The sequence below is a fragment of the Phoca vitulina genome, unplaced genomic scaffold, assembly GCF_004348235.1.
Source record: "Phoca vitulina isolate PV1807 unplaced genomic scaffold, GSC_HSeal_1.0 scaffold4, whole genome shotgun sequence".
Lineage (NCBI taxonomy): Eukaryota > Metazoa > Chordata > Mammalia > Carnivora > Phocidae > Phoca > Phoca vitulina.
Genome location: NW_022589707.1, coordinates 4,141,796 through 4,168,040, shown reverse-complemented (window position 1 = coordinate 4,168,040; position 26,245 = coordinate 4,141,796). Strand labels below are relative to the sequence as shown.

Genomic DNA, 26,245 nt, shown 5'->3' with positions numbered 1-26,245 from the left:
ACTACTTCAACCCTACATAAAATCCAATCACATTTCCATATACTGACAACAAACATGTAGAAACTCAAATTTAAAATAAATTATCACTTATAAACACCTCAAAAACATCAAAATACTTAGGTATAAGTGCAAAAATACATGGAAAGGTTCTGCATGGTAAAAATTACAAAATGCTGATGAAAGAAATCAAATATGACAAATAATAAGAGGCATTTTTTAGTAGGGTCTAGTTTTTAATGTTCAGGTAAATTCTGTTTGAACAGTATATAAATATTACTATTAAAATTCACATCTAATGGGACTATTTATTCTCCTGAGCAATCATCTGCGGTAGCTTGAAGGCTGGCATAACAAATGTCCTGTGTGTAAAGTGGGGTGCTCTACACTTCAGATTTCTGGTACTGCTAAAACTGTAATTTTCTTTATTCCAAAATGATTCTTCCTCTTAAACAAGTTGGTAAAAATCAAATGTAAACCAGATGACCAACCAGTAAGCAATCCTTAAAATCTCTATTATTTACTTGGAAGACAAATTCAGATGTCTAACAGTTTTATGTCTACCTTCCCTTAATAGCTACACATCAAAAACTGGATCTACAAGATGGTGTATATAAAAGTTCTATTATTGATAAAGAAGTTCTTTCTTTCCCAACTACAAGGGTAACATTCTTGAAAACCACAAGAGTATAAGAATCTTCAGTTATAGAACTCAAAAGCTAATGAGAAAAATAGGATTGGTTACAATTAAATTCATAAGCAAAAAGCACAACTGCTTCTACGGTTGAGATGTGATATTTATGTTTTACTGTAAAGATGGAACACTAAACAAAGATAAAGAAATTATAATTTACAAATCTTTAATGGTCAGAGGGCACCCGGGTGACTCAGTGAGTTAAACGTCTGGCTTCGGCTCAGGTCATGATCTCAGCATCCTGGGATCGAGCCCCCCCTTAGGCTCCTAGGTAGAGTCTAATTTCTCTCCCATTGAAAGTAGGCTGGATCTAGTGACTCACTTCTAATGAATAATACAGAAGTAATGGTAAGTGATTTCTGAAACTAGGTCATAAAAGATAGTACAGAATCTTCCTCACTCATGTTCATGGATTACTCTGTGAAAAGGTAACTTTCATGTTGTAAAGACACACAAACATCTCCATGAGGCATGTGGGATTCTCCTGTCAGCCATGTGAGGGAGCCAACATGGAAGTGGGTTTCCCAGCCCCGGTCAAGCCTTCAGATGACTGTCCTCCTGGCCAATATCTGAGGGTAACCCTCATAAGAGATCCTAAGCCAGAACCACCTGCCTCAATTGCTCTTGAATTCTGGACCCAGAGAAACCATGAGATATAAATGTTTGTATGTGTAACAAGTAGTTTAATAAGCAGGTCTTCCTGAGTGGAACATAAAATAATTATAAAGCACCTTACAATCGATGGAGTCTTAGAGTCAACAAAATGGAGCAATTTCCATTTACAATCTATTGCTTAGCTGATTGGTTTGCTCCCTTGCAGTTAACACAGAAATCCATACTCCTCACTTTCTTTTTTTTTTTTTTTTTTTAAAGATTTTATTTATTCATTTGGCAGAGAAAGAGACAGCGAGAGAGGGAACACAAGCAGGGGGAGTGGGAAAGGGAGAAGCAGGCCTCCTGCCGAGCCGGGAGCCCGATGCGGGACTCGATCCCGGGACTCCAGGATCATGACCTGAGCCGAAGGCAGTCGCTTAACCAACTGAGCCACCCAGGCGCCCCAATACTCCTCACTTTCTTCTCTGATGCCTTTCTGCCTAGAACACATCATCCTTCCTCTGCTTCCTACAGGAAGCCTTCTGTGACCTCTCTCAAATTACACACCTCACCTCATACAGTGTGCCATTATATCCAGAACGTATCTGTATCATACTCCAGTGTTATCATTATCTTTTTCTTTATTGAAGTAATCCAGTAATGTATATTAACCATTTTTGAATGTTTTTTTCCTATTCAATAAACTGAAGATGTAGAGTTGCAATATAAAAGGGTATATCAATCTCAAAAAAATTTTTTTTCTAAGACTAAAGATAAGCTTTCTGTAGTTGTCAAATGGTATTTTTCACAACAGCATTATAGTTCTGCCAATAACTTCCAGCCCTAAGAGATGTCTATGGTCAATTCTTTTGGCACACATATCAGCACCCTTCCTCTTTCAGATTGTTCTCAACTTTTTAAAAATTTTATTTTTGAATACATTTATGCTATTTATCTAAATGTCTCAAAACTTACACACATAAATTTGTTCCTATCATGTTTTACTTATGCTATTTTTACACTTTTCATTTTTTGTTTTCTGTCTCTCCTTTTCTCTTTGCTCATAAATATCACCTTATACCCTTCCTTTAATCCCTGTCCAAGAAACATACTAGGGCTATGTTTCTCCATGTTTATCAACAGATGTAAGTTTTCACACACATACACTAAAATATGAATATAGAGACTTTACTAACTTCTACAAAAATAGAATTATGTAATTGGAACTTTTTTGCATCTTGCTTTACTTCTCTCTCAATTATACCTCACTGAAATTCCAAGGCAACTAACATAGTTAATTTTTTTTTTTCCAAAGTGGCAAAATATTCTATGACACAGATACACCATAATATATGATACTATTCAACTATGGACAGGCATTCACTTTGTGTTCCAGCTTTCTACCTCTCTTAGGTGCTGCATTAAATGTCTATGTATGTGTACATACATTTTTCACATATATATTTCACATATATATAGTTCATGTTTCTATGGGAGAGAGTCATAGTTGGAACTGCAGAATTAAAGAGACATGTACTTTTTATGTTAAGAGATTACCAGATTACTTTGCAAAGAAAACATATAATGGTTCCCATCTCTAATATCAGATTATCCCATTTCCTATGTATCCAACAATAGCTACTGTTCTCATTTTTGCCACTCTAGTAAGTATAATATGGCATCTCATTATGTTAACATGCGTTCCTCAACTACAGTGAATTTGAGCACCTTTTCATATATTTGGGGTTTACTGGAATTCATTCTCTTCCAAAACGCTTATTTTTAGCTTGGCAAATTTTTTTTTGACAAATTTGGTTTTTATTTATACTTTACTCATTTACATAAGAGTTCTCTTTATATTATAGATAAAACCTTTTATCTATCATCTCTTTATACTTATTATTCCAAATCTGTTTTCCTTTTAACACTGTTTATGATATCTCCAACCACAGAAATTTACTAGGTTTTTGACATGGTCAAAATGCCCATCTGTTAAATCCCTGGGTTTCCAATCCCTATTTAAGATGGACTTTCCCCTCACCCTACATTCACATATACCCTGATTGTCTTCAGAGATTTTTATTCTTTACATTTTTGTCTTTTATACATTTGGAAATATTACCGCATGTGATATAAGGGTCCAATATTATTACACCGTCTTTATGGGTAAGAAATATTTTATACATAATTAATCAGTGATGGAAAGTAGGTTAAGTTTAAATTTCCTTATTAAATCATTTTTGGAATAAGGTAAAAAAAGGCAAATATATATTATGTACATACTCATCATACTTATAAATTATTGACTAATTCACTTCAGCAAACATATGGCCTCCACTTAAAAATCTGCCTAAATTAAGTGGCATGTTCTCATAAATTTGAAGTCACAAGACCATTGCTAGTGCAATAAAACTATCAACAAAAATTTAACAATTCAATACACATACATAGAACACCTATAAGGTAAAAGGAATTTTTAAATTAAATTCAAAGAGTTTTAAGCATATAATGCCCATGCTTTGGCACACAGCATTCCCTGAACAGGTCTAGGTTACCGTTACCATTATATAAAAGAGAGACAATCCAGTATTTTGGCTCAGAACAGCTATTAGAAATAGATGTGGGGGCACCTGGCTGGCTCAGTTGATTAAGCATCTGCTTTCGGCTCAGGTCATGATCTCAGGGTCCTGGGATCGAGCCCCGCGTCGGGCTCCCTGCTCGGCAGGAAGGCTGCTTCTCCCTCTCCTACTCCCCCTGCTTGTGTTCCCTCTCTTGCTGTCTCTCTGTGTCAAATAAATTAAAGAAAAAAAAAAAAAAAGAAATAGATGTGGATGGAACTGGAGGGTATTATGTTGAGTGAAATAAGTCAATCAGAGAAAGACATGTATCATATGACCTCACGGATATGAGGAATTCTTAATCTCAGGAAACAAACTGAGGGTTGCTGGAGTGGTAGGGGGTGGGAGGGATGGGGTGGCTGGGTGATGGACATTGGGGAGGGTATGTGCTATGGTGAGCGCTGTGAATTGGGTAAGACTGTTGAATCACAGACCTGTACCTCTGAAACAAATAATACATCATATGTTAAAAAAATAAAGAAGATAGCAGGAAGGGAAAAATGAAGGGGGGGGGAAATTGGAGGGGTAGACGAACCATGAGAGACTATGGACTCTGAGAAACAAACTGAGGGTTCTAGAGGGGAGGGAGGTGGGGGATGGGTTAGCCTGGTGATGGGTATTAAAGAGGGCACGTACTGCATAGAGCACTGGTGTTATATGCAAACAATGAATCATGGAACACTCCATCAAAAACTAATGATGTAATGTATGGTGATTAACATAACATAATAAAAAAAAAAAAAAGGAAGTTTTCCAAAGTCATAATGACTTGAGATTTTTTTCTAATGCTCAAATGTGGCAGATAAGCCCAAGGTATTAGGTTGCTTCTAATATTCTCTATATTACTATATTTTTCATTATATTCCTACCTTTGCTCATAAAATAAAATTCTGCATTACTTATTCCAACATTGTAAACACTCTAAGTAAGCTGTCCGTTTTTTGGGTTCCAGGTTTCTCTGCTCTTCCAGACGGTTCCCTAAACTCTGTGGTGCCAGCCAAAGCCCAGTGTAAAATGGCCTCTAACAACACAGTAGGCAGGAGAGGGGCATTGCACTGGCCGGCATTCATCATGATTCCTCAGTTTGATAGCTAACAGCTGCTCCTTCCACGCCAGCACAATAAAGAATTCTACAACCTAGCTGGGTTTTTTTTCCTTTTTGAAACATCACTTTTGATCTCCTTGCAATTTATTATCAGAGATGACATTTTTGCCTGCAGCTGTTTTTCAATGAACTCCTGATGTGTGTGCATCCACACACATCTCCAGCTCAATCCCCAAGGTCCCTTTTTGAATTCCAACAGCATGCATAGTCACCACCACACAATATACTACATAGATCAGGTGGTTATTTCTTGTGCTGGGTCTCATCTCAATACAGGTTAAAAACTCTCCAAGGCAAGGGCTTCCTTCTATGCCTCTCAGACCCCCTTCAAGCATCTTACACAGCCCTGGAAAATCTCAGATACTAAGTAAATCCTCCCTGATTGATTTACAACGCACACTACCAGACTTTAAATCCCTTCAAGGCAAGGGTCTCATCGTATCTGTAATCCCAGCAATCTGCCAAATTCCCAGCTGATGGCTCATTCATTTATTAGTTTAATAAGTATTTTGAACCATTACTAATTCTCAACATTGGACAAGAGGCTTAAGGACTTTATGATGACAGATTCTAAGAATACTTCCTTTCCAGAAAATGTTTTATTTGCTTGTTTTAAATCAAGAAGATAAATTTCCTCCGAAAGCAGTTTCCTTATCAAGAATTTGCTAATAAGGAATGCTTTGTCACACTTTTCCACATAAAGCTTACCTACTGAAAACATTTCAAATGAGAATGTTCTAATTAAAACAAACTGAAGTCAGCCTTTAATCTGGGAATTAAAACAAATACTAAGAATAGTAAAGTACACCAAAAAATGTTAAGTGACATTTGTGTCTAGCTTAAGTGTATCACTTTGTCACAGTTTCATTTTTTTCCATTCAAAAAATTTTATTTTGTGCAGCATAAAGGTTCTAAACTTTCTAAGGCAGACGTGCAAAGAAAATAGTGCTACAAACGTTAAAGAAAATCAAGATTAAAAAGCTGGATAGTAAATAAGAACCTTTCACTCAAACATCAAGCCCATTAGGCAGACGAGGGGAGAGTCATGCTCACAGAAGGAAACCAAATAGAACACTAAAGCACTATGTTCTCACTGGTAAAAGAGAGATGCTGTAAGAGTACAGCAGAACAAGAGACATGCAGAGCTAAAACCTAAGTTCTACCAAGGCCATTAGCTCAGAAGCTAATAAAAGTGCAAAAAAAAAAAAAAAAAAAAAAAATGTTGTTGTAAGACCTAAAAACTGTCAAGCAAATTCTTGAGGCCAACCTCCGATGTAATTAATCTGAAATGCTGAGTTGGGACCCGCCAAGTAACTCTGATGCATGTTAAATTTCAGAACCACCAGCCCAAACTGCATGAATATATCCAGAAGTGAGGATGAAGTGTGAGACAAATTTTGGTATAATTAAAGCTCATAAGAAAAGGGAACATCCTAATCAAGACAAATATTAAAAGTTATTAGAATAATAAAGATTAGAAGATATTAAATTACACCTTAATGTCTATTATTTTTTGTAACCACTGAGATTTACTTCCCCTACCAAGGCAACACTGTTAAAGAATTCAATGGTTTTAGGGGCGCCTGGGTGGCTCAGTTGGTTAAGCGACTGCCTTCGGCTCAGGTCATGATCCTGGAGTCCTGGGATCGAGTCCCGCATCGGGCTCCCTGCTCGGCAGGGAGCCTGCTTCTCCCTCTGACCCTCCCCCCCTCATGTGCTCTCTCTCTCTCATTCTCTCTGTCTCAAATAAATAAATAAAATCTTTAAAAAAAAAAAAAAAAAGAATTCAATGGTTTTAGAATATACAGAGAGTTGTGTAACCATCATTGCCATCAATTTTAGAATATTTTCATCCCTCTAAAAAGAAACCCCATTCCTTTTAAGTAATTCTTCCCTAAATTCCCATACCTCAGCCCTAAGCATCCACTAATATATTTTCAGTTTCTGTAGATTTACCTGTTCTGGACATTTTATATGAATGAAACTCTGTAATATGTGGTCTCTTGTGTCTGGATTCTTTCATTTAGCTTACTGCTTTCAAGGTTCATCCATGTTGTAGCAGATATCAGTATTTTATTCCTTTTTATGGCTCTACATTTTTCCAGGGTATGGACAGAGCACTCTTTTTTTTCTCCATTCACCTGTTAATGAGCATTAGGATTGTTTCCACCTTTTGGCTAGTTTGAATAATGGTGCTATGAACAGTCATATTCAGGTTCTGTGTGGACATGTGTGATACACCTCAGAGGGGAACTACTGGGTCAAATGGCCACCCTATGTTTAAGTGTTGAATGAACTAACAGTATCTTCTGAAGTGACTGCACCGTGTCTATGGAGACCGGACATGCTTCCAGGTGGCGGAAGTAACCTATGTGAGCTGCCAAAATCATATGTGGATTAGTTGTTTAAACGTAAAAAGCAATGGCTCTAGGTCAACTTTGCCATCACTTGTAGTATTAACTTATCACTTTCACTGTATGTAAGGTAATCAGAAATACAACGATATACATAATGAAGAACTCATCTGCTTTCCACTTTTTAAATTCTTTAAAATACTGTATACTCTACAAGGATAATTTTCCTTGGTTGGCATACAATATATAGAGCTCTCATGTTATCAAGGACCCAGAAAGGCAACATCGTGATATCATGTGAAAAAACTGGTTGTTAGATCTTGAAAATCTAGAAAAAGACTAGAAACTGAGTTTATGTGCCTACAAAAAAAAAAAAAAAAGCATAGGGGAAGATGTCAGATAAAATAGATAGGAGACATCAGACTCATTTTCCTCAAATGGGAAATGTAGGACCTGCGACACCAATAAACAAACGGGCATAGACAGAGAAGCAGAGGCAGGCTGACAGACTGACAGGAAGGCAAGCAGACAGACAGAGGGACAAATAACAGAGATTCTATCATCTCTAATGGTCCACAACATGCAAGGTGCTACATGAACACTTTCAAGAGGTAAAAGTCAAAGACCTTACCGTCAAAAAGTTAAAAGTCTACTTGTAAAGACAGCACACCTAAGGGTGAGGAGAGTAAAGAGACATTAAATACAAAAGCCTACAAGCCTAAGGAACGGGAACTTGATCCTGTGGGCAATGGTACCATCTGCAAAGCTTCTGCAAAGGGAGAATAAATGCATCTGAAGATGGTATACAGGAGAGAGGGAAACTGAAAATCATCACAGGTGGGCAGCTAATTCCCAGACCAACTGCAACTAAGCAGGGCAGGACTAGTACCTACCAGAGGTTAGTTGGGGGCAAGAAAGAGGAATGGCTGAGAATAAGGCAACACTATAAAGGAAGCCAGCATCACCTGACATGCATCTCCAAGGTTGATAAAAAGAAGGGGCTGGGTTAAGGACGGTTTCTAAGAGTGAGTGAAAACCACAGTTCTGACTTTTTTTTTTTTTTTTTTAAGATTTTTGTTTATTTATTTCAGAGAGAGAGCACAAGCAGGGGGAGCAGGAGAGGGAGAAGCAGACTCCCCGCTGAGCACGGAGCCCGATGCGGGGCTCGATCCCAGGACACCAGGATCGTGACCTGAGCTGAAGGCTGACGCCCAACCCACTGAGCCACCCAGGCGCCCCCACAGTTCTGATTTTAAGAGAAAGATGAGGTGGTTCCAAATGTGCTAAGAGACAAATACAGAAATTTCCAGTGGAAAGTGTATTTCAGGCCAAGAATAATAGAGCTAGCATCAGGTTAGCTACAGAAAACAAATCTTAATCCAATAGTGAAAGTTAGCAGCTAAAACAATCCTATTACATGTAGTTTCCCCTCGAAAAAACATCTATACCATTTAATTAAAATTATCTATTGCTGTTCCACAAGCATAGTTATAAAGCAAAATTGGGGAGGAGGTGATATAGTTAAAAAGCATTGCTTTATGTGTCGGCTGGAGGTGGCAAAGGAGTTGGAAGCAGAGAAATACTGAAGGGAAAAATAAATACAGCCTCCATTTCTGACATTAATTTTTCCACTTAAAACCTTGATTCTTTCTTACGGTCACTGTCTGTGCTGTGCTAATGAATTTAAATCTCAGGAAAAGTCCCTGGACTTTATTTGCTTCTATATAATGCTTATCTCCAAAAGCTCAAAGGAACATTTGTTCACTCATCCTTGTAAAATCTGTTCAGGAAAGTTGCCATTTCCCTGAGAAAATAAAACAAAGAGAAATAAAGGAATTTTTGAAATTGAAAAATGTTCTCCAACTCATCCAGACACAGGAATTTTGATTTTTTGCATTTCTCCCTTTACAATATCAGTTATCTACAGACCTAATTACTAAATAATCCTGGGTAAAAACAGGTCTTCCAATTCTTTAGTTTCCTTCAGTAGTACTGACATGATAGTTATTTATTGAAAAAGTTTCCAATAGCTGCTTAAAAAATTAAAGTACCATCATCATCTATTATATCAAAGGTGCCAAAGATCTCAATCATTCCGAGTAACAAGGGTAGGAAATAAAAATGGGCAAGAATCATGCAAATTTGAAGCCAATTAGAAAACAAACAATTTCATTAATTTTAAAAAACACATCTTTTTACTGATGTAATGAGAAGATGAAAACAAGTAGTAAACATGGATTAGTTTGTTTTGGAGCAGTGTTTCCTCATTTTTACTTATGATACCAAAGCTAAAAATGCAGTTTGGAAAAGCCAAACGAAATAAAGATGGTGACAGCAACCAATTAACCAAATAAAATAACCTCCTAGTCTGATGAAGCAAACATCAATCAGACATCAGGTTAAGGCTGTCTTGATACATCCAAGAAAGAAAGAATACAAGTAATTAACCAAAAATTCACTGATACACGCTCTCCTATATACATTTTTAAGTTCATTCAATTTTAAAATTTTTTATTCCATAGTTGTAAATAACTTGTTATATTTATCTCCGTAATGTTTCTTCAATTACTGTGCTGACATATTTATTGGTTTGCCTTAAGTTACAGAACTATGTTGGTATCATTCATTAAACTGAAAAAACAAATGCAATTAATAATTTTTACTTTTGCTTAAAATACTACTTAAATTTACTGAAGTGACACCATCCATGTACCACAAGGAATACATTGTCTTTTACTTTTGATTCAAAACAAAACAGGTGAAATTACAATGAGTTCACTTCAAAATTTAAAAAGAAAAATAGACACCATCAACAACTGTATGGTAGTATAAAATTGTTTAGGAGAAACCCAAAACGCTCAGTAGGCACTAGTAAATTTTACATTAATTCTAAAGTTGAAACGCTAATGAAGCTGTTATCTATACTACACTGAAATAGAAATATTCATTAAGTAATACATAAACACTTCCAGTTTGTACCAGTGTTTAACAAGTATTAAAAATCTTTATAAAATAATTAGTGACTGTTCCTGACATAATAAGTACCATATAGTAAATATAATTGAAACCCACTTTAATGGCAAAAGATCTCCAAGTACCAAGACCAACAACATTCAAGATATGGAGTCTCATTAGTGGAGAGATAAAAGAAATAGGAGAATGGACGGAATCTTTACCAAGTTGTTTTCATACTGATTGGGAGTGTGACATTTAGGATTCACAACTTCTCAAAGGTTAGCAGAAAAAATTTCTAGTTTGCTGAGATTCACAGTTCATCAAAATTTGCCTTAACTAGAGTTGATTTTTGTTTTTGTTTTTTTGACAAGGAATACAGATATTACATGGCTCCACCTTCCTTCCAGAAACTTAAATGCCAGTTGAGGCTAATAAAGAATAAAACATACACATTCATACCACAACGTCAGAGTTTTGTTAACTGAATGAATGTTAATGCCCCCAATTACCATAGAAGGCCTCAGGATTATACTTAGCTAAGATAGTTCATAGCTGTGTGTTTATGGAGAATTAGCAGATGTCATAGACATGATAGAAAAACCATTTTCTGCAAGTAGAACCTCCAAACCATTTCTATACCACATTTAACTAAACATATGTAATGTCTTTAACGTTATTAAGTATGAAAGAATCACTCTCTATTTACAAAAAAAAAAAAAAAGTTTGCATATGTTTTCTATTTATTTTTCTCCTGTGCAGGAAAGGAATGCTGTTTCTTTTCTTTTCTTTTTTAAGATTTTATTTTGAGAGAGCCAGAGAGTGCACACAAGCCAGGGAAGAGGTAGAGGGAGGGAGAAGCAGACTCCCCACTGAGTCGGGAGCCAGGCACAGGGCTGGATCCCAGGACCCTGAGATCATGACCTGAGCTGAAGGCAGATGCTTAACCAACTGAGTCACCCAGGTGCCCCCAGGAGTGTTGTTTATTTAAAACATAGAAAGCAGATATATCTTGATTTGTTATACTCTGAGAACATAAACAATTCACCCCCTCTCCAAGAAAATATTAGGAAGTTATTAAAGCATGCTTACAATTCTGTTATGGTTAGGAAAAAAATGCTAGTTTTAGACTAACTTGTAACACTCACATGTTATATTTTTGCTTGGTTATCTAAGACAAGATAAAAAAGGGCTCACACGGAATGCAAGTTATTATGGAAGTCTCTGCTAAAAAATGTCCCTTAAAAACTAGCAACAGTGTTCCACGTGTAACATCATGACAACTGATAATATTCCTATCACCCAGTGAGAGTTTTGGAACATAGTACTCAAAGGCCTATTGAATGTTATGATTAAAAGTGTATTTTCTCAAGGACATTTTTGATTTAGTAATAAGTGATATTAATAAAAATAAAAGGTAAGGAAAAACAAAACTAATAGTCCTGTCTACATAACCAAAGCAAAGGATAATCTGGTGAATTTAAGCATATGGACATGGATAAGCCATATGGATAAGAGAAAACAATTAAATCTGTTGATTTAAATAAATACATAGTTGTTGAAGGCATATTTTTATTTCTCAAGATCCCTAAATTTTCGGGGCGCCTGGGTGGCTCAGTCGTTAAGCATCTGCCTTCAGCTCAGGTCATGATCCCAGGGTCCCAGGATCGAGTTCCGCATCGGGCTCCCTGCTCAGCCCGAAGCCTGCTTCTCCCTCTCCCACTCCCCCTGCTTGTGTCCCCTCTCTTGCTCTCTCTGTCAAATAAATATTTAAAAAAAAAAAAAGATCCCTAAATTTTCTATGCACATTCATATCCATACACATTTTAGTCTATATTTTTTTCCCTCCCTCCAAGGTGACAAATCCAGCCTATTTCCAGCCAGTACAAAGATATTGCCCCTTTTCTTATTTCTGCAATAGTCTATACGCTACTGAACAGGAAGAATGCACAACCTGTGAATCATGAATGAGTGCCAGTGGAACCCCAAGAAAAGGACCAAAATTACCAAATGCATCATTATAAACAAGATGTATGAACTAATGATTAAGCAAAAAGATTGGGTTTGTAACCAGTAATAAGGTATACATTCAATAAATATCTAATGGATGATCCAGGCTGGTAATGTTAAGTACATCTGAAACATAATATTACCAATCTATTTTTTAACCTAACCAAAAGCTGCCGACAGCTGAAAAAAATTCAATGTACCTTATTTATCCACTACCGTTTGTTTTGAACTTCCAAGAACATCCCAAAGACATAATCACATTACTGAGCAAGCAAAATACTCCTGTGTTCTTAAAGGAAATGATGGAGTACAGGAGGGGAAGGTGCATTTTTAGACACTTTTATTTAATGGCAGAATCATAGTCTCAGAAACAAATATTCTGGATGATTCTATTATTCTTCCATTAACATCCACTACCTTGAAATATGTTTTACACATTGACCACTTACATATAGAATAAATCTCAACTGCAGGGTGAAAGAATTTAAAATAAACTACTTTATATAATGCTCAATTCTTACAGTCATTCATTTATTACTTACTGGGAGGAAATAACCATCACTGGTATTTTTCCCGTTTTCACTATTAAGTTGCATAGAAAGAAGAAAGAGGCAGGTAACTTTTAAAAGATAAAAGTTTGGCAAATATATCGGCTGATTTCACTAACCCACTTCATTCACCATCCTTGGACAGTCTGCTGAATCGTTTTTCTAGTATGGCTACATCAGTGAGTCTACTCACTTCATAAAAACCACCCAAGTGTTACATATATATTATTAACGTGGCAGGAATTGAGGGTGAAGAAAGGGGAGGTATTTTTCTAATGTACATATTAAAAAGCAAATAACATATCTTAAACATTTATATGTCTGGGAGCACCTGGCTGGCTCAGTCAGTGGAACATGAAACTCTTGATCTTGGGGTTATGAGTTTGGGCCCCGCATTGGTTGTAGAGATTACTTAAAATCTTGATTACATGTCTGTTATCAAGTCAGAAACACAAAACTATAAAAACAAAATAAAGCATGCACAGGAACAACCCTTCTTTATAAACACATTTAAGTCTTTGTTTAAAAACTACTGTCTCCCTCACCTAGAACATCCTTCCATCCCTAGATGATCTTACCTAATACCAACAGTTTCACCAAGAGTCCCGTGGTGGGATTTTTAATTCCTTATTTACTACTCAATGAACAAATCTATTGCAAAAGGGCTGGCCACCATACCGCAAACAGGCCACATCTTATAAAAACTACATCCGATGAAGGAGGAGGGAAAAAAAATCCATTTAAGGTTGGCCTTGAGGTCAAATGACCTACAAAATATCCAGATTGAGGTTTATAATGGTCCCAAAGTAATGCAAAGAAACTTTCTAATTGATGTTTAATAATAAAAGCAAATACATATATACAGGGTAATAAATTAATGCCCAAAATAATCATTGATAATTGAGTTATTTAAATTTGTGTTTTGCTGTATTTGATCTATACTTTGTCCTGTGTTTAAGGTGTCCAAAATTTATTTCCCAAATCTATTTATATCCATCAAATTCATATCTAATATATATGATATTTCCACTGTTTTTCTGAAGTCACTGAAATGTCTTCTGTAAACAAGGAGGACCAATATCAGTCTGAGGCTATTCAGCATTGAATTTCAATGCCTACCAGTAAGGGATTGAAGCTACAACATACTACAGTAAGATGAAGACTGCCTATAAGAACACCTGGCACCAGGCTCACAAATAAAAAGGACCTTTGAGATCAATGCTATTTTATAGAAAACAAAGAGTTAAAACAGTTCTCCACTTGCCAAGAAGCCTTGAATACAACTGCATTAGATTGCTAGGGCTTCCAGAGCAAAACACCATAGACTGGATGACTTAAACAATAGAAATTTATTTTCTTACAGTTCTGGAGACTAGAGGTCTAAAGTTAAGGTGTGAGCAGCACTGGTTTGTCCTGAGGCCTCTCCCCACAGCTTGCAGACGGGCACCTTTTCTCACTGTGTCCTCACGAAGGCCTATTCTCAGAGCACCAGCCCTGGTGTCTCTTCTTCTTCTAAGGACACCACTCCTATTGCATTACCCCACCTAAGACCTCATTTAATCTTAGTTACCTCTTTAAAGGCACTATCTCCAAATATCATACTGGGGCTTCAACATATGATTTTGGGGAAAATAAATCAGTCCCTCACAATAATACACTTTACAGTGACTATTTGGAATATACATTGGGAATGGGTACATCAGACACTAGATTGTAAGCACTTTAAGAAAAGGGCCTGTGTCTTTCTCACTGGTATCCCAGTCCTTGTATATTGCTTGACACATACCATGCTAAAAAAAATATGGATTAAAAAACAAAGTAATGGAGGGGTTTTTTTGCCTTTCAGTAAACATATTAGAAAATGTTATGCTGTGAAAGTTGATATTTAAAAATGACCTTTCTTTAGAATATCAAGTGCAGCAGTTTATATAAAGTACCACGGAATTAGGAAGTATAGCAGAAGATTTATAAATATATTCCAAATATTTTCTTAAAGATTTATTTATTTTAGACAGAGAGAAGGATCACGAGTGTTGGGAGGGAGAGAGGGAGAGAATCTCAAGCAGACTCCCCGCTGAGTGTAGAGCCCAAGCTGAGGCTCCATCTCACAACCGGTGAGATCATCATGAGTCAGACACTTAACCGACTGAGCCACCGAGAACGCTCCAAATGTATTTCAAATATTAAGTACTGAAATTGTGGTACAAATTCCCTACACTCTCTATGATATTATGGTTATAAAAACAACACAAAGGCATAAGAAGGAATCCTGGGAATGAAAATAACACAGAAGTCTTAAGTATCTGATAATATTTGTATTATAATAACCAGAATGATAAAAGATCTCATTCAATAGAAATGGACCATCATCTTGGGGATGGGAATGGTAAAATAGGTCTCTGGTCTCATATTAAACAAAAGCTAACTTTGTTTTGTGCCACTAATATACCAAAATGTCTTCTATATTAAATAATCTTCTTGTAGTCTCCCAAATGTTTCTGTATGACTGGGACAGATCTTTTCTGCCAGCCTTATTTACAGGGACCAAAGCTTGTATATAACTGTTCTACTTAATGGACCTGAACAAAGTATGCAAATTGCTCATCGGATCTTTGGCTCAATATTCGCTTAAATGTGCTCGAAGCATAAGTTCTGCGAAACACTGAGCACAGAAAATGACACAAATGGTGTCAATTTGGTAGTTCAATAAACTGTGATAAGCTTAACTATTACAGGATTCTTAGGTCTAATGACTAAGCTACTCATTACTAGAACAGATGCCTCTCAGATCATCCTAACTAAAATCCAAATACCCTAAAGCCTAGCATTTTCCCAGATAACATATCTGCTAGGTCTTTGCCTCGATATACTCAAATGACAAAAATGTACATGCTATTCTACCCATCCAGGTAGTCTTAACCAGCTTATTCCTAAAAACTAAATTCATGGTAACTATTTAGATCGCAAGGAAGCCTTACTAGAAGGTATCACTGTTTCATTTCCATCGAGATTCTGCCATGAGATGAATCAAACAATTCACACTGTTTAGTTCCACTAAACATGTTCAAAAATAGAGTATTTCCTCCCAATACTGTTCCTCTTCTAGTAGCTTAAACAAGTGTTTTGCCCTAAGGTTTTCTCCTCTGTTACCCATTCAGGTTGACTAAACATCACAAGTGAACTCTAGACATACAAAGAATGTGGACCAGATTTTCTCTCAGACATTTGTCTCCTAGTGAGGTAAAGAACCCATTGGTTACACCCTCTATCTTTTCTGCCTCCCAGTAGCAGCTTCTTTCCAAAGACTCCAAGCAGATACTCTTGTAAAACTAAAAGCTCAGAGAGCCTCAGCTTCCCCCAAAGACTAATACTACAGAAAAGTTCAAGTTATTTTTTAATCTACCATTGTACACAAATACTAACCAGTGGAAATGTTCAACTCATCTACAGTCGATTAAATAAACCTCCAGATATAGCTGGCTTTGAAATACCCTATTACAAGGGAGAAGCCACTAAACAAAGTTGGACATTTAATACACACAGAAACACTAGTACTTATCTAACACATAACAGTATACAGGGTTTAAAATAGAACCCGGGTAAAAATAAATGCTTCTAGATTCTGAAGGGCACAACACAATACAATGTGGGAGAAAATGTGAACTTCATCATGTTTCTCTGGTTGCTTCCCCAGCCTGTTCTTCCAGAAGTCTTTCACACTAAATGGATTAGCTGTAAACTGAACTGAAATAGAGGAAAAACCACCGTAGAGAAACCTTCATTTCTCATTACAAATTGCTAGGAAGAGCTGTTGAACAGAACAATGTCTGCAATTCAGGGAAGGCCATCTAACTCCTGAGTACTTTGATCTAAAGAACCGAAAGAAAAGAAACGCGACATGTCGCATTTGCCCCTGGAGAGCTATGTAGAGAGGATGTTCTACTGATGTTTTCTAGGTTTTAGGCGGGAGTCCACCATCTAGTTAGTGTAGAACTAGAATCTGTTGGGACTTTTTTTTCCCTGTGACTGTTTCACTAAGGATAGCACAGCACGAAGGCTGCTGCTCAGGCTCCTGAGAAGGATAACTATCAATAAGGTGCTCTTACTCCTCTTTAACTACATTTCAGGATCACTCCAGTGAGGCTTAACATCAGGCAAAAAAAAGTATGTATTAAATTAAACATGGAGCATACATCAATAGTTCTCTCTCTATATATAAACCATAAGTAGCCATGCTAACCTGGAAGCCATTTTCTGGTCATATTAAAAACTGACATACTAGGGGCACCTGGGTGGCTCAGTCAGTTAAGCGACCAACTCTTGGTTTAGGCTCAGGTTGTGATCTCAGGGTCCTGGGATAGAGCCCAGCATGGGGCTCCCCGCTGAGCACAGAGTCTGCTTAAAGACTTTCTCTCTTCCCCCTCTCCCTCTGCCCCTCCCCTCTGTGCATGCACACTCTTTCTCTCAAATAGATAAATCTTAAAAAAAACAAAAAAACAAAAAAAACAAAAAACTGACCTGTTAGGACACAGAACTAAATGGCATAAACAATAAAGTAAAACAGGCAGTTAAAATGCCTACATTACCTGCCATGAACCATACAGAGTCACATGGCCTGGCACTTGTCATTTCAGGGGTATTTTCCTTTTTATTAGTAACATTTCATCTATTACCCTGAGTATTTCAAAATACTTATGAAAATCATTTCATAGGAAATAATTAAAAAGGAAAAAATAAAGCACAAAACAAATAATAAAGAGAATAGTAAATACTTATAAGGACTGATTTTTTCATTAAAAACTGTGAGGCTTTAAATTTTTATAATGCACACATAGCTCTATAATTAAAGATGGAAATCTAGAGAAAAACAATCATTTATAATTCACAAAAATAAAGTTAATCTACAGTTCTCACAACAAAATTATTTTAAAGGAGCTTTATGAGTATTACAAATAAGAATATATGATAAATATCTTTAGACACTAATGTCAAAAGATAGGAGTACTGCTGAACTGCATAATTTTCTATCTTTGTATATAATAGAAGAGGCACCTTACCATAATAACTTAATGAACAAAGACAATACAGTCAATGGCATTTGTTAGCACCTCCACCATCAAAGGCATAAAATCATAGAGGCAAAAAAGGAATACATTTGCACATGAGCAATGTGGAAAGAACAAGAGATTAATAAAAATATGAGTTCTAACTCATTGTACAAGGAAATACCAAATAAGCATCTGGGAGTCAGAGAGTAGAGGGGAAAAAAAGGAATGATAGTGTTCAAGTTTAGCAGAAGTAGAAAAGGGATCCAACCAAGGCTGAGGACTGAAGATGAATCAGAAGAGAGAACAAGAGAGATCCCATATGCATGCACCTGCTAATGGGTTCACATCAGGGCAAGAGTATTTCCAGGATCTAGATAGCATCAAAGTGGCCTCCAGCAATTGCCAACATGACCTACAATCACTACCCCCAGGCTACTCTCACGGGCAGAAGAGGAAACACCATCAAGCAAAGCATTTTGTATCAATTTTCAAGGAGCTTATCCTCAAGGATGGATAAGGTGACATTTAAAAGTAATAGAAAAACAATACAAATACTAGAAGATCTCTCTATGGAGGCTAGCTAAGGGAGCTTCCTTCACAAGACAGCACTGGCGTTGAACTTTAAAGGATGAGAGAAAGTTGGCAAAAAAAATAAATAAAAATCTATGTCATCCAAAAAAAAAGAAAATAACAAATATCAGTTTTTATCATATCAATCATTAAACACGTAAGAAGAAATAGCTGTGAGAGAGGAGGCCCGAGAGAAAAAAAAACTGTAGTGTATGTAGAAACACACTCCTTTAAAAAAAAAGATGGACCAGGACTGGCCCTTCCAGAGTCAGCTGTCAGAGTAGCATTAAGGTGATTTCAAAATTTTAAGATGATTATCAAAAAACATGTTTCCCCGGAAATCCCTCTAACGGGGATAAAATATACAAACAGATGTAATAAGATTAAAACAGTGATACCAAGTTATACTAAAGCAAACCAATCAATTCAACCAATCTACACCCTAAAAATGGCATGTATTCAATTTCTCTTATTTTTAGGAGAATAATCACACCAGATACCAGAAATGAGGTAGAGGTTCCACTGAAAAGAAAAATGGGAATAGAAAAAGAAAAAAAAGAATCTTATGTAAATATGCTAACTTTGGCTGAGCTTAACCTCAAATAACCAGGTAAAAAGAAGCTTACCGAGTCCTGGAGTACACAATTTATAAAGCAAAGGGTTGATACAACAAAACTACTTTCGAAGCAAGGTGCCTTACAGCAGATTCCTACATCATCTAAAAGTTAAATCTGATGGCAGTACTAATTACTAGCACAAGATCAGTTCATTAGAAGAGCAAGTCAGGATTCTATTAAAAACTGATTTATGTAAGGTGTTTTTATTTAAAAAAGGAAGTAAAAGGCATACAGACATGACCAAAGTATAGTCAATCAAATACTATGGTAATTTCAGCTACTTAAGAAACATGGATGAGAGCGCCTGGTGGCTCAGTTGGTTAAGCGACTGCCTTTGGCTCAGGTCATGATCCTGGAGTCCCGGGATCTAGTCCCAAGTCCAGCTCCCTGCTCAGCTGGGAGTCTGCTGCTCCCTCTAACCCTCCCCCTTCTCGTGCACACGCTCTCTCTCTCTCTCGCAAAATAAATAAAATAAAACAAACAAACAAACAAACAAACAAACATGGATGAGCAAGTTCATTTTAAGGACCTGTGGCTCCCAGGCCTCTGACCTGCCTTTGTGAGGAAGCACCTACGTCTGTGCTCCCCTAACTTAACTGCAGCCACAACTAAGAGCTGACCATTACATCCCCAGCTTTGGACCCAATGCCTGACCTAGAATGGCCTCAGCAAGCATTAATTACCAATGAACCAGAAGGGAAAAACACTGATGTTATAAATTCAAAGACCTTGTTTCTATTTTGATTCACGTATGCTGCATGGGTGTCCTTTTAACCTCAAAGACCTGCCCGATTTGTCAGATGTTTTATGTCTTAAAGCCTCATTGGCAATGAACCGGAGTATGGTGCCCACACCCTGGCATGATCTTAAGGTTTTTTACCAGAGAACTGAAAAAGAAAGAAATCAAGTGAAGAAAACTCCTTTTAGAGGAAAAGAGTGTCACACTGTAGATAAGCACCTGGCATCACTGTAATCTGATAATCTATTCATAATCTAATTTGCATGGTCACCATGTTCTACGGATCAAATGGAAAAGACAGAGAAAAGCCATGAACTCACATTAAAAATGAAGATACACTTTAATAAGTCAAACTCCTAGAAACCTGATATATGGTCCATCTAAAACCTCACCCCAGGTAAGTGAATGTCAGATTTTTTTTAATTTTTTTAATTTTTTATTTTTTTATGTAACTCAGATCTCTCCTACTACCTTTGGAGATCCTGGTAAGCATGGTGACCCCAAGTGGAGAATAACTGATCTACAAAAGAAATAAGCAGAATTCTTCAAACACAGACTTCCCTATTTTTCTTCACTTATCACATATTTCAGGATGAGAAAGACATTTACTGAAAGAGAAAGTCTGATTCAAAAAAAAAAAATAGTTAAGAAATCTGAAGGCAATATCCATTTACAAATGCCAGTAACCTCTGACAGTTACAGAAAAGTTAGATACTAGCTACGGTTCTGGCTTTTCATCTATCTACCTACCTCTGTAATTATTTTATATCTCCAGATTAAATCGAGTATACAAACTGCTGGGACAGGTAGGGATTAAAAGGACCAAGAAAGGGTGCCTGGGTGGCTCAGATGGTTAAGCGTCTGCCTTCGGCTCAGGCCATGATCCCAGGGTACTGGGATCGAGTCCCACATCGGGCTCTCTGCTCCTTGGGAGCCTGCTTCTCCCTCTGCCTCTCTCTCTCTGTCTCTCATGAATAAATAAATAAAATCTTAAAAAAAAAAAAAAAAAAAAAAGACCAAGAAAGCCCCGCATCGGGCTCCCTGCTCAGCAGAGAGCCTGCTTCTCCCTTTCCCTCTGCCTGCCGCTCTGCCTATTTGTGCTATCTCTTTGTCAAATAAATAAATTTTTAAAAATCTTAAAAAAAATAAAAGGACCAAGAAAATCACTGAAACTTCATGAGGTATTAAAGAGAAAATACATTTAAAAACTTCTCTACTTTTAATCTCCCTTGAATCCCTTCTTCAGTCATTTAAAATAAATTGCATAATATGTCATATAAACGTTGCAGGGCAAAACTAATAAATAAACCTTCAAAATAGTCTTTCCCCTTAAGGGAATCTCAGGAAATCCCTACTTGCCAGAAGTCCTTAGCATAGATTGAAGTTAAATGATTGATATTATATAAAAGACTGACACTGTGCAGCAGACTCCAAATTTTGTCTTTGTTTTGATATAATAGTCTGGATTTCGCCCCTTGTTTTCCATTCTTCACAAATCTTCAGACTTGTTACAGAAACTTACAGAAAATGACACACATACAGGACAAAGAGTAGCCAGCAAGGCTGCTTCCGGCACTTACTTGCTGAAATCCCAAGCTGCAACGCCGTCTTCCGTCCCAGGCCCTCCACGCTGCCCTACAGTTTTTTCTAGGCCTCTCTCTTTTGTTAACATCGGCAACTCAAGCTCAAGTCTCCCTATATTTCTTTTTTTACTTTTATTTGTTGGGTTGTTTTTGTTTTCTCTTTTCAAATTTTTATTTAAATTCTAGTTAGTTAATATACGGTGCAATATCGGTTTCAGGAGTAGAATTCAGTGATTCATACAACACCCAGTGCTCATCATAACAAGTGCCCTCCTTAATATCCAGTTTTTTTTTAAAAAAGGTTTATTTTAGAGAGACGGGGTGCATGCATACACATGAGGGAAGAGGCAGAGGGAGACGGAGAGAGAATCTCAAGCCGACTTCCCGAGGAGTGTGGAGCTCCGCCCAGGGCTCAATCTCACAACCCTGAGATCATGACCTGAGCCAAAACCAAAAGTTGGACACTTAACCGACTGAGCCATTCAGTCGCCCAATACCTTCTTCTTCTTCTTTTTTTTTAAGTTTTATTTGGAAGAAGAACAACACAAAACAGGACAGTACAAACAAAAAAAAAATCACAGCTTCTGTTGTGAGAATCACAAAACTCCTATTCTACCTTTCCTCAGTAGTTATGAACAGATCCACTTTTTATAATGGTTAATGGCTCCAGAGAGCCAAGAATTATCCTGGACATATATATGAAAGTACATTTCAATAACCTAAAGAGAAAAGTTATTTTGGAAACGAGATTTATCTAACCATTGCAGTCCATGTCACATTTAAATATTTTTAGTTCTATGTATTACAGACTGGCCTACTGTTCATTTTTTTATGCAAATCAAATAAATAGTTGGTGTATGTCCGGTATGAAACTTTTTCAAATCCAATTCACTGCAGGAAACAAATGCAATCAGAAACTTCAGTCAGCTCAAAAATCTACATTGTTTCACACTATGGACAAAATGGGATCCTTCACCCTCCAAAATGAGACTTCCTAGATGTAGTTTTCCCTACCCAAGGTTTCCAGTCGTTCCCATCAATGATTATTTTGTCTATTTTTAAGATGTGCAATAAAACACAGCTGTTCACACACTATCCTAAAAATATAATAAAACCTGGTAATGAGTTCAGATAAAAAGGATGTACCTAATCAGTTTATTTTGGTATTTTTTAGGAATGTAAGTCATATTAAATTCACTTTCACTGGTTGTAATTTCTAAGCAATTATGTGCTAGACACAGCACTAGGCACTGATGTGACAACAAAATGACCTCTCTGATGGCACCTGAATAACCACCTAATTACAAGCAAGTGAGAAGTTCTAGAAGTTACTGGTTAAATAGCTTTCCAACTTTCAGTGCAATAATAACGTGACATTTTCAGTTGGCTAACATAAAGATAGCTAAATTTAGAATAAAGTGTTTTCATGGTAATCACCCATAGGACAAGAAAAATTCATTATACAAAATCATCCATAATGATCTATTCCCCCTAGTATCACAACTACCTCTGTCCACAGATGTGAGCTTATTGACATAACAGATTTGCATTCTAAGACATATAGCCTTGATGCAGAGGATACAAAAGAATTCTGCAATAAGAGAGAATCATCTGGAATATGCATCAATATATCAAGAATCACATTCTTCTGCCTGTCTAATTTGGCTTAAAATTTACATTGCTAACCTTAAAAGAAGTATCCCTTTGAAAAAAGCTCAAGATTTCATGGAAGAGCAGAGGTTCAAAACAGTAAATGATATTTAATACTATTTTCTTGCCTAGAGCTAACGGTATAAAAATCAAAGAATAATGTAAAAAAGTTAATAAAGTCTGTTTCTTACAGGAAAACTCACAAAAGTATTAATTCTGCAAAACTACTGCATGTTTACATTTTTCAGCATCCCTTGAGATCCTAATATACTGTTAGTCTTTTTTTTTTTTTTTGTAAATCTGGTCACCCTGCAGATATCTTATTGCTGGATACTAGGATGAGTGAGGCTTGAGGATGCTTTTTATTGTTGCTGGTGCCAAAACTATTTACACTTCAACAAACACTTAGTGAGTACTCAGGATTAACATCCCCATAGCTGATATATGAAATAACGCATAGTGATGCTACATTGTAATTCTGTCCTTGGGGGATCCATCCTGTGGAAACCACCCATAGAAACTACTTAACAGAGCAGATCCATTCTTCTGATAATTCAATAATTGTATCACTTCATTATAAGTTCCACTTTTTGGTATTGTAGTTATATTCTGGAATATTTAATAGTCATATTAGTCCTAAATCGATTAAGAAAGTAAAGAAATATAAATGCTAAGATTACCTTTGCTCCAAAGATGACGAACACATTTGTCCAGAGGCTGATTCAGAACCACAAGGCAGTATTTCAACTTCCCTATGGAAATAAAAGAAGTAAAATAAGTAGGTAAACAGAGTCCTCTGTTCCCCTCATTTGAGTCTGGAATCACACTACACTAATCCAGATTTTCAATCTCCACAGAGCTAAATTTCAACTACAACTAATTTCTCATACTTTAATTTTAAAGGACAACATACTTTAACTGATCTACTTCATCCAATATGTCTGTCCAAATTACTATATTGCTGAGGAATTGATTATAAAAACAATTTATCATAAAAACAATTGGGTAAGCTTCTTTTTGTAGGGGATGAGGAGCAAAAATGTTCTTAAAATGAATTCTCATCCTTATGAGATATCCACCCCTTTGACACAACTAGTCTTCCATCTGGCTGGTCCAACATCATCCTGACATTATTTACCAAGTAGTGGGGCCTGGAGGGCACGCGTTTTCACACTCATTCTCATTTATTCATTTTCTCTCTCCTACTCCGTATCTCTTTCCTCCCCATACAAACTTTGGTATGCACAGAATCCCACTAGCTCTTTTCATGACTCTTTTACTCCACGTTTTTAGATGGCACTCAAAAGATGAAGACACTCAAAAGACAGAGAAAAGTTTCTTCTCCAACAGTCATTGTAAGCCCTTTATAATGTACTAAAAATAGTGCAAAGCAAAATGCAATCAGGCTGTTGAAAACCTGTCATTCAGCTCAGTCCAAGCGCTCCATTTCATTTATGGAAGAGAAATATTTGTTTGGTGATAAGAAAAATTAATTTTTTAAGCAATCTCAGTGTTAGAAATGGAACAAGATAAGGAAATGAAAAGGGGATGCCATCATCCATAGCACACACTCTTAGGTGCTGATTACATAGGAGGCACTCAGAGTACAAAGAGGAGTAAGATTACAGAGTATCTGTGAGACAAAACATTTATAATAAAGAGAATTTATTCTACAATACAATACAACACAAGTACATGAAGAGGACCAGGTAATACACAGATGAGTGTGGCAGGAGTTCAAAGCCCAGAGAGTCAGTAAGGTCTCATGTCACCCTAGAAATCTTTGTGAAATGCAGATTTCTGAACTTGATCTTAAAAGGAAAAAAAAGAAGGTGGAAAGAATAAAGGGAGGGGCAGTCCAGACAAGGAAAACACCACACAGGAAATTGCTATCCTTCACCATTAGGGTTACCAGCATGTAGTTTCAGAAGCAATGCCCTAATGACAGGAAACCAAGACAGGGACCAGCATCCCAGATTTCAGACATACTGTTTAAATAGAGGAGTTTAAGTTGAGGCACCCAGGAAGTATTTAAAAGGGATGCAGAAATGAGTACTAAAAGCAATTTGTGTCTATTTGGTAATCATGCATACAGAAATAATAGCCAAGGTCAAAGAGCAGCCTAGCAGCTGAGATATTGCAAAGAAGGGGCAGACACAAAAGAACAAAGGAGGAAAGCAACATCATACTGTTTGGCTCACCACTACAGAGCTGAAGGACATCAACAAAGGAAATGCAGAAGGAAAAATGAGAAAGGCACAAGAAGGAAGAGGGTATTTCCCAGAACGCGCTGTCAATAACACAGCGTGCTCTAGAGAGGTCATAGAGACTGAACAACCAGAAAAGGCCATTGAGGAGGGGAAATCTCAAAGCAAAATCTGAAAAGTCACAGAGGGAGCCTCAAGACAGAGAAGAGAACAAGGAGTTAGTAAACCAGGAGGAGAATGCCGCTTGTTAAAAAATAAAAAGTGAACTGTGAGAAATGAAGGGAAAATGGCAGCTAAGTCAAGAGAAGATTCTTTAAATACAGAAACAATCTTATATTCTGAAGAGAAGAGGAAGAAAGGCTGGGATTCATTCATTCATTTAGCAGGCATTTATAGAGCACAAAATACTCCTGTTCAGGCACCACTGAGCTTGCGGCCCTCCTCAGACTTACATCCTATGGATGAAAATCAGTTGAGATGGAGGTACATGAAGACATACAGAGACACACAGCACCGAGGCAGAGGTGGAGTATGGCTGATTTATTTGTAAGTAAACAAAACCAAAGTGAGAATATGGAATTAAGAGTACAATGTGAACCATTTCAAAACAACCACTGTAAGAAGTGGATTACGGAAGGTGACAGTCCACAATTTTAAAACTACAAATTCATTTGGAGTTCACTAGCAATTAGAGGACATCATCTGGTCCATCTCTAATTTCAGGACTTTTCCCACTAATTCTGGAGAGGGTAAGCAGGAGGAGGCATAAACAAGTTAAAACGGTGATGACAGGAGGTTTGAGAATTGGCAAAATCACTTATCAAGAGGTAAAGGGAATCCAGGATGCTCCTTTGGGCCGCATTACTGTGTGATTGTGGCAGAGACCATAACTGCCTCAGCCTATTCCTTCTCTTCTTAACAACAGAATCCTGAGCGGGGGGGGGGGGGGGGGGGGGGGG

The 26,245-nt window shown here is 36.9% G+C and overlaps 1 protein-coding gene across 6 annotated transcripts in view; it reads right to left on the bottom strand.

The window, feature by feature from the left end:
* TPK1 (thiamin pyrophosphokinase 1) overlaps positions 1 to 26,245 on the bottom strand; it is a 325,993-nt gene that overhangs the window by 238,942 nt on the left and 60,806 nt on the right. For all 6 annotated transcript variants that reach the window (XM_032401396.1, XM_032401394.1, XM_032401393.1 and 3 more), the window contains exon 3: positions 23,760 to 23,831. In XM_032401396.1, coding sequence (XP_032257287.1) covers positions 23,760 to 23,831 — 72 coding nt within the window. The remainder of the gene's footprint in view (positions 1 to 23,759; positions 23,832 to 26,245) is intronic.